This window comes from Elephantulus edwardii, unplaced genomic scaffold (genome assembly GCF_000299155.1).
Source record: "Elephantulus edwardii isolate Elephantulus edwardi_28Jun2011 unplaced genomic scaffold, EleEdw1.0 scaffold00064, whole genome shotgun sequence".
Classification (NCBI taxonomy): domain Eukaryota; kingdom Metazoa; phylum Chordata; class Mammalia; order Macroscelidea; family Macroscelididae; genus Elephantulus; species Elephantulus edwardii.
The window spans coordinates 712110-721846 of NW_006399814.1; the positions used below are offsets into that span (position 1 = coordinate 712110).

At 40.9% G+C, this 9737-nt stretch overlaps 1 protein-coding gene across 1 annotated transcript; it reads left to right on the forward strand.

The window, feature by feature from the left end:
- Window positions 1-8762: 8762 nt before the first annotated feature.
- LOC102865511 (28S ribosomal protein S36, mitochondrial-like) lies at window positions 8763-9074 on the forward strand. The gene has a single exon (XM_006888016.1). The coding sequence runs from the start codon at window positions 8763-8765 to the stop codon at window positions 9072-9074; it is 312 nt and encodes a 103-aa protein (XP_006888078.1).
- Window positions 9075-9737: the final 663 nt, after the last annotated feature.

A 9737-nucleotide genomic window follows, 5' to 3' on the forward strand; every position in this document is an offset into this window, starting at 1 on the left:
TTGGGGTGGTGGGAGTGAGTGTGTCAGAGATGGTGAGGTGGGCACAGGATAGAGCAGGGTTTAGGGCTCTTGTACATAGGGTCACTATGAGTCTCGAGTGACTAGATGGCACATAGAAACAACAACAAAGAGCTTAAATACAGAACAGACAATTTTTTAAACAGATCCTGCACGGTTTAAAATTAGCAAAGGGGTGTATCAGGGTTGTAACCTTTCACTTATTTAATCTGTGTACTGAGCAAATAATCCAGAAAATATGACTATTTACAAAAGAAAGTGGCATTAAAAATGAAAGAAGGATCTCTTACAACCATTCCCAGTCAGACAGTACAATCACACAGTGCTTGTTGGAGATAAATGCAGCCTCGAGCTTGGATTATACCACGACATAAAACTGCATCCTTACACAACTGCATCAATGACCAAAGCACTAGAAACTGAGGCAAGACTGACCCTATCAAAGATTGCCTTTTTCTTGAATCCACAATCAACACCCAAGGAATCAGCAAGCAAGAAATCAAATTATATATTTCAATGGCCAAATATGATGTAAAAGACCTCTTGAAAAATGTTAAAAAGCAAGAATGTCACTTTACAGATCAAGATATGAATAATCCAAGAGAGTATTTTCAATCACCTCATATGCATGAAAGAGTTGGTCAATTAATAAAGAAGAACGATGATAGATGCCTTTTCGTTATGGTATTTGAAAGGAATACAGAACATATCCTGGACTATCAGAAGAGCTAGCAGATATTAGAAGAAACAGTGAGAATGCTTCTTAAAAATGAGGATGGGGGAAAATGAGGATGGCAAGACTAACCCACAGACACGGAAGACCTGTTACACTAAATAATAAGCCTAGGTTTGGCAAAGTGAATGAAAAAGAGGTAGAGTCCCAGTGAGTGGGGCTGATATAACAGCTCCATCAACAGCCTTGATCCCAACAGCCTCTGTGGGTATGGCGCTCCACCATGCAGTTTTTCTTTCTGTTCTAAAAAGGATCACCATCAGACAGAATCTACTCAACAGTACCTCAACAACATCAGTCTCTTAAACCGTGAGAGAGTAAATGTAGAATTGAAAAAGTCACACATCTGTGGCATTTCTGTCATAGTAGTATTAGATAACAAAGACACGATGAAGACAATTTAAGAACTATCTTTAAGGAGTCCTGGTGACATAGGATATTGCACGTTGAGCTGTTAACCTAAAGGCTTTAACGCCACCAGCAGCTCCATGGAAGGAAGATGGATCACCTTCTTCCAAAAACATTTACAGCTTAAGAAGCCAAAGAACAGTCACTGTGAGCCAGTCTCAATCTGACAACAGGGAGCAAGGAATATTTCTATGTGATCCGAAGGACAATGCAGCTCAGAAGATTAGAGAAAATCTTAGGAAGCAGTGACTGTCTATGAATAGGGAGGAAAAACTCAGAAAAACAGGGTGACAATGTTTATACAAGTCAAAGACTATCATCAATGTCACTAAACAGTATATGTAAAAACTGTAGTTAAAAAAAAATAAAAAGTAAAACTCTCGAGTGACTAGATAGCACATAGAAACAACAACAAAGAGCTTAAATACAGAAAAGACAATTTCTTAAACAGATCCTGCATGGTTTAAAATTAGCAAATTTTCTGTAAATTTTCATTGAAATAATAAATTTTTTTAAAAAGAATAAAAAAAGATTTGCTATCTGTATTCTTTGTTTAAAATTTTATTTGAATTGTAAATTTAACAAAAGTTTACAGAAAAATTCTATTTCATATATTCATTGTTGCACATTTGCCTTCCTCTCCCTCTCTCCTCCCCTTCCTCCAGTCCTTTTTGCAATGTACCTCTTATTCTGGACCATTGTCCTACAGAAAATGTTTAACAATCTGCGTTATGCAAATGACACAACCCTGCTTGCTGAAACAGAGGAGGACCTGAAGCACTTGCCACAGAAGGTCAAAAACTGCAAACTTCAATACGGACTGAAGCTTAACATCAAGAAAACAAAGATTCTCACCACTGGGCCAAATGGCAGCATCATGATAAATGTTAAAGAGATTGAGATTATTAACAGCTTTAGTTTGCTTGGCTCCACAATCAACGCTTTTGGTACCAGCAGCCAGAAAATTAAAAGAATTGCATTGGGAAAGTCTGCTGTCAGGGACCTCTCCAAAGTACTGAAGAGCAACGATGTTATTCTGGAGACTAAAGTGCACCTGATCCAGGCCATAATGTTTGCAATTAATTGCTATGCATCAAAACGCTGGACAATTACTAGTGATGATAGAAGGAGAACTGATGCCTGTTAAGCTGTGGTTCTGGAGAAGAGTACTGAATATACCAAGGACTACTAGGAGAATAGGTTCATCCTAGAGAGGGTGAGCCCAGGCTGTTCCTTGGAGGCAAGGATTCTGAAGCTTCGTCTGACATACTTCGGACATGTTGCAAGGCGGAATCAGTCCTTGGAGTGGGACATCGTGCCTGGGAGAGTGGAGGGACAGCACAAGAGAGGAAGATCCTTGATGAGATGGATTGATTCAGTGACTAGGCTAATGGGAATAGACTTGTCAGAGACAATAAGATTGGCACAGGATAGAGCAGGGTTTAGTGCTGTTGTACATAGGGTCTCTATGAGTTGCAGGCAACTCAACGGCACATAACAACAACAATATTCCTTTTAAACAGTTTTTTTCTCTCATCTGTTCCAATATAGTGTTCATTAACTAGCCACTCTTTCCCTATTCTCCTCCCAGGACCCATGTCAATCCTGCTTCATAACAATGGTGTTATTCTGTATTTGTCCTCTCTCTTTTTTTTTTAATGTCAGATGGGTAATGTGCTGAAGTGAAGTAACAAGGTTTAAAGGAGGCACATGATAGAGCAAAAGCCTGAATACCCAATCGTCATGCTCGTGAACCGGAAAAGGATCAGTACTTACGCTTCTGAGACTGAGACATTTCACTCCGCATGGTGTCTTCCTGGGTCACCAACACTGTGAAATCGTTTACAAGTTCTTTTTTTTTTCCTGTGATGGATAGTCTTCCATTGTGTGGATATATCATTGTTTTTCTATCCATCCATTCATTTATTGATGGGCATTTCAATTACTTCCCTCTCTCTGCTACTGTGAATAACTCAGCAATAAATAGGTGTGCATACATTTGTCTGGATGGCAGTTCTGGTTTCTTCAGGGTATATTTACAGCAGTACAACTGGAGGAGCAAATGGTATTTCTATTTCCAATTTTTTCATAGTGGTTGAACCATTTTACATCCCTACCAGCAGCGCGTAAGGGTTCCAATCTCTCCACAAGCTCGCCAGCATTTGTTGCTTGCAGCTCTACAACTTTGCTATTGTTGCTGAGGTAAGATATCTCATAGCCGTTTTTATTTGACATCTCACTGAGAGCTAGGGATTTTGAATATTTCTTCATGCATTTGTTCACCATCTCAATGTCTTCTTTGGTGAAGTGTCTATTCATACCCTGTGTCCACTCTGCAACTGGGTTGTTTACCTCTATCTTGTTAAGGTATGGGAGTAGTCTATAAATTTTAGATATGAGTCTCTTATCAGATATGTCACTACCAAATTTTTTTCTCCCAGTCTGTGGCTTCCCTTTTTACCCTGTGGGAGAAGATTTTTTGTGCATAGGGATTTGATTCTTAGAAGGTCCCCTTCACCTAGTTAGCTCTTTCCTGATCGTATAGGTGCTATATTTATTCTTAACAACAAAATTAGTATTTTTTAAAAAAGGAATCAAGTTCATTATCACATCCTTAGTATCTAACTGAGGTATAGGATGCTATGGGAAAAATATTCAATGATCCACGAACCATTAAAAGAAGATGGAAGGAGGACATAGTCACTGTACCAAAAAGAAGAAAAAAACAACCAACACCAAAATTGGCTGACACGAGAGAATCTCAAGAAACAATATATGTGGTGATGAAGGAGGATGTTCAAGCTGCTTTGAAGAAACTGGAAAAAAACAAGACCCCAGGAGCTGAAGTAATATGAACTGCCATATTTCAAAAAGCAGACACTGCCCTCGACCTGCTCACCAGCTTGTGCCAAAAAATCTCAAAGGACAACTACCTCACCAATTGACTGGAAGAGATCCATATTTATTCCTATTTTAAAAAAAAAGTGATTCAACAAAGGGTGAAAATTATCCAACAATATCACTAACATCAGACACAAGCAAAATCCTGCTGAAGATTGTCCAAAAACAACTGCAATAGTACATTAACAGAGAACTACCAGAAATACAAGCAGGGTTTAGAAGCAGCCATGGCATTAGAGACATTATCACCAATGTCACATGGATCTTGGCTGAGTACCAGAGGAATGTTCATCTGTGATTCATTGACCACACTAAGGTACATGACTGTGTGTTGCTGTTGTCAGGTGCTGTTGAGTCCAACACAACTCACAGCAACCAATGAACAGAAGACCTGAGCCTTGTTCTATTCTGCACCATCCTCACACTTCCTAACGCACAGAAGCCCACTGCAGTAGTTGACTGTGTGGATCACAACAAACTGTGGCTGACTCTGAAAAGAGTAAGAATCCCAGGACACTTGATTGTGCTCATGCAAAACCTATACTTAGACCAAGAGGCAGCTATCAGAACAGAACAAGGAAACACTGCATGGTTCAAAACTAGGAAGGGAATGCATCAGGGATGTGCCCTGTCTCCATACCTTTTTAATCTGTATGTGGAATAAATCACATGAGAGGCTGGATTTTTATGAAGGGTGTGGCATCAGGACTGGAGGAAAATTCATCAACAGCCTTGTTGTTTTTGTTGTTAAATACCGTCGAGTTGAGCACAAATCACAGTGACTCTATGAAAAAAAATCTGAACCCTGTTCTATATATATCGCCATTTCCCTAATTTTCAAAGTTTCCAAAGGCATGTTTTTTAGGAAGTAGATGCCAATCCTGCTTCCAAGCCTGTCCTAATCTGGGAGCTCCAACAAACACTGTCCACCATGGGTGACCTTTACGGCACTGGACAAAGCAGTGGTAGCGCATTCAGCATCACAACAATCCAAGTTACCTATCCCTGTATAGCAAACTAACAGACCAGTGCTTGACCACTGAGGAGAATGTGCACCCTAAACACAAGCAACACGGCCAGGGGGCCCGGTGGAATTTTAAATACAAAGGCCTGCCCACCCATCCTGACTGACTTAAACAAAAGATTTCCAGCCTATAGGTGGGCAGGCCTTTGTGTTTAAAACTTGGTTGGGCCCTAACTAAATCTCCAGTTTGGAGGCTCATGTGTGAAGCAATTGGATTCTGGTGGGTAGATTCTCTTGTTTTAGTTTAAAGCCAAGTATAAACTATTTGAGGGTTTTTTTTTTTACTTCCTTCACAACTGTGTGTAAGCTGACTGGATTTAGCATCAACAACCTTATGGAAATGACACAACCTTGCTTGCTGAAACTGAGGAGGACCTGAAGCATTTGCTGCAGAAGGTCAAGGACTAGTCTTCAATACAGATTGAACCTCAACATCAAAAAGACAAAGATTCTCACCACAAGGCCAACTGGCAGAATCATGATGGAGAAGATATTGAGGTTGTTAACAAGTTCAGCTTACTCAACTACACAATTAACACTCTTGGCACCAACAGTCAGGAAATCAAAAGACAAATTGCATTGGGGAAATCTGCTATCTGAGACCTCTCCAAAGTGCTAAAGAGTAAGGATGCCCATTTAGAGACAAAGGCACTCCTAATCCAGGCCATGGTCTTCGCAATTATTTGTTAGGTATCAGAGAGCTGGACAACTACTAAGGATGACAGAAGAAGAATTGATGCCTTTGAGTTCTGGTGCTGGAGAAGAGTATTCAACACATTATAAACCATCAAAAACCGCAATGAGATGGCAACTCACCCCAGCTGTTGTTGTTGTTATATGCCGTCGAGTGCCTGCGACTCTGTACAAGAGCCCTAAATCCTGCTCTATCCTGTGCCAATCTCACTGTCTCTGACACACCCACGCCCATTATCCCAGTTACTGAATGAATCCACCTCATAGAGGGTCTTCCTCTCCTGCGCCGTCCCTCTGTCCTCCCAAGCATGACATCCTTCTCCCAAGACTGGTTCCTCCTTGCAACATGTCCGAAGTATGTCTGATGAAGCTTCAGAATCTTTGCCTCTAAGGAGCAGCCTGGTTTAGCCCTCTCCAGGATAAACCTGTTCGTTGTCTTATCAGTCCATGATATATTCAATACTATTCTCTAACACCACAGCTCAAAGGCATCAATTCTCCTTCTACCATCCCTAGTCATTGTTCAGCTCTCTGATACATAGCAAGTGATTGCAAAGACCATGGCCTGTATCAGGCACACCTTAGTCTCCAGAGTGACACCATTGCTCTTCAGTACTTTGAAGAGGTCCCTAACAGCAGAGTTTCCATCTCAGTAAATCTTAATTTCCTGGCTGCTGGAGCCAAGAGTGTTGACTGTGGAGCCAAGCAATCTAAAGTTGTTAACAATCTCAATCTCTTCACCATCCATACTGATGCTGTCAATTGGCCCAGTGGTGAGAATCTTTGCCTTTTTGATAATGAGTCTCAATCCATATTGAAGGCTGCAGTCCTTGACCTTCTGCAACAAGTGCTTCAGGTCCTCCTCAGTTTCAGCTAGCAGGATTGTGTCATCTGAATTACGCAGGTTGTTGATGAATCTTCCACCAATCCTGATACCACACTCCTGCTCATACAGCCCCGCCTCCCAGATAATGTGTTCTGTAAATAGCTGAAAAGGTATGGAGATAGGACACATCCCTGGCATACACCCTTTCCAATTCTGAGCCATGCAGTATTTCCTTACTCTGTTCTGATGGCTACCTCCTGGTCCAAGTATAGGTTTTGCATTAGCACGATCAAGTATTCTGGGATTTCCATTCTTCTCACTCCAATAGCAGTGGCAAAGTTTAACAGGACAGCAAGTAAGAAATCTTGGAGAGGATATAGAGAGATAGGAACACTTACACACTATTGGTAGGATTGTAAAATGGTACAACTATTCTGGAAGGCAGTGTGCTGGTTCCTCAAAAAGCTGAGCATAGAAATTCTGTATGACCCACCTATTCCACTGCTTGGAACATACCCCAAGGAAATTAGAACTGAGGCAGAAATAGAGATTTGGACACCAATGTTCATAGCACTGTTATTCACCATAGCAAGAACATGAAAACAGCTCAAATGTTCAACCACAGTAGAATGGACTGAGAAATTATGATATATTCACACAACGGAATACTGAACAGCATGCAAGAACAATGATTTTGAAAATTACCACCTAACTTGAGAGTCTGGAGAGCATTATGCTAAGTGAACTAACTCAGTCCTATAAGGACAACTACTGTATAAGACCATCAGTAGAAATAGAAAGATAACTTCTACAACATGTATGAGGATCCAAGAAGGGGAGGGGAGGAGCAGAGGGGTCAGGATGGGCAGGGTTGAGGGTAATCATAGGGTCCCAGAATTTGATGGGATGAGGGAGGTATGGGTAAAGGAAATGGGAAAGATTCAGTGTGAAAAACAATGTATATAAACTTTGTAAGTAAACCAGCATAAAATAAAAATTTTATTTTAAAAAAACCCCAAACAACATATTATGAACCACCAGGAGAACAAATAGGTCTGTCCTGGAGACGGTGAAACCAAGTTTCTCCATAGAGGCAAGGATTTTAAAGCTCTGTCTCACATATTTTGGGCATGTGGCCAGGAGGGACCAGTCCTTAGGGAAGGACATCATGCTCAGAAGGACAGAGGGACAGAACAGGACAGAAATATCTCAGATGAGATGAAGTGATACAGTAACTGAGGCAATAGGATTTGGTGTGTCAGTCAGTGAGATCGGCTCAACATAGGGCATGGTTCAGAGCTATTGTACACAGGACTGCTGTAACAGGCAACTCGATAGCACACAAGAATGGTAGCCCCTTTCATTTAGATACATCTAACACCAAAGGCTGGACAATGACTAAGGATGACAGAGGAAGCATCAATGCCTTTGAATTGTGGTGCTGGATAAGAGTCTTGAACATATCAGTGACAAAAGAAAATAAATAGGTCCATCTTGGAGAGAGTGAAACCAAGTTTCTCCTTGGAGGCTAGGATTTTGATGCTCTGAATCCCATACTTGGGGCACATGGCGAGGAGAGACCAGTCCTTGGAGAAAGACACTATGCTCAGAAGAGTGGAGGGACAGCACAAGAGAGGAAGAAGACGAATGAGATGGATTGATACAGTAACTGGGGCAATGAGGTTGGTGTGTTGGACTTAGTGAGACTGGCACAGGACAGGTCTGGGTCAGGGCTACTGTACACAGGGTCGTTATGGGTCGCATGCGACTTGACAGCACACAACAACACTGCTGGAAGAACTGCTTTCAGCCTTTCTTCACCTAACTATCTGCAAGGTGTGAGCACTTTGCACACATGATGGGTTTTATTGGGGCTGGACTCTGTTCTGAAGAGCCAAGTAACTTATCCTCTGATGTACAGCAGGTCAAAGACAGACTTAAATGGGTCACAATAAACACCACCATGACGAGAACTAATGCCATGAAACGGATACTTAAAAATGGTTAACACAGAAACTTTTAAATGTCTTTTACTACAATTTTTTTAAAGAAATGGAAAAGACAGCAGTTCATATGCATACCTTAAAAATTAAATTCTAGTCGGCAGCTCGAGTTTTTCACTGCAGCTCACCCCGGAAGCTGCCCCTACTCAGGGGGTCATGATGGGCAGCAAAATGGCATCCGCCAACAGGGTTGTTCAGGTGGTCAAGCCACATACTCCGTTAATAAGGTTCCCTGATAGAACTGACAACCCTAAACTCAATGTATCAGAAGCTCTGAGATCAGCAGGAATCCCATCGCACTCCTCTGCAATGTCACAGCATTCGAAGGGAAGTAAATCACCAGACCTGCTGATGCATCAGGGGCCACCGGACACTGTGGAAATACTAAAAACATTACCTCAGAAATACAGAAGGAAACTTATGTCTCTAGAAGAAATGGAGTTTATCCAACGTGGAGGTCCCGAATAATCACTGACAGCGTGGCTGCTGTTTGCCATCAGACAAAAGAATTATCTTTACAATAAAGGACTTCCAAAATGACCTATGAGAAATTGTACATTAAGCAACCTTAAGGAAATATGCTGTAAAAAATACTAAAAGATAGGAAATTTAGGTGGACACTTATATATCCTAATTTAGGTATCTGAGTCAGTTCACAAGCTTACCTGATCATTTATATACTTTATACTTTTAAAGTATACATTTTTAAATATTAGCTTATTAATTTACTCTTGATTATTAAGTATTACAAGTACTGAACTATTAAAAGCATATAATGTCTAATAAATGAAGAGAGATTTCCTGTCTTTTCACTCCTGATTTCTGTTTAGAGATGGAAAGAATTCACTGGGCGGAGTTGAGACTTTAGAGAAGGGCATTTCCTGAAATTTGATGAGGATCAATAAAGTGATGACTGTTAAAAAAAATTAAATCCTAGGGAGCTCTGGTGGCCTAGTGGCAAGAAGCTGCACTGCAATCCCAGAGGTGCATGGTTCAAAATCCACCAGATGCTCTGCTGGAGAAGGAGGGACAATCTCCTCCTGCACCAGTCAGATCTGATTTGACGGTACACACACAAAATAATAAAATAAAATAATTTTTTTAAAAATTAAATTCTTTGCTGTTGTCTAT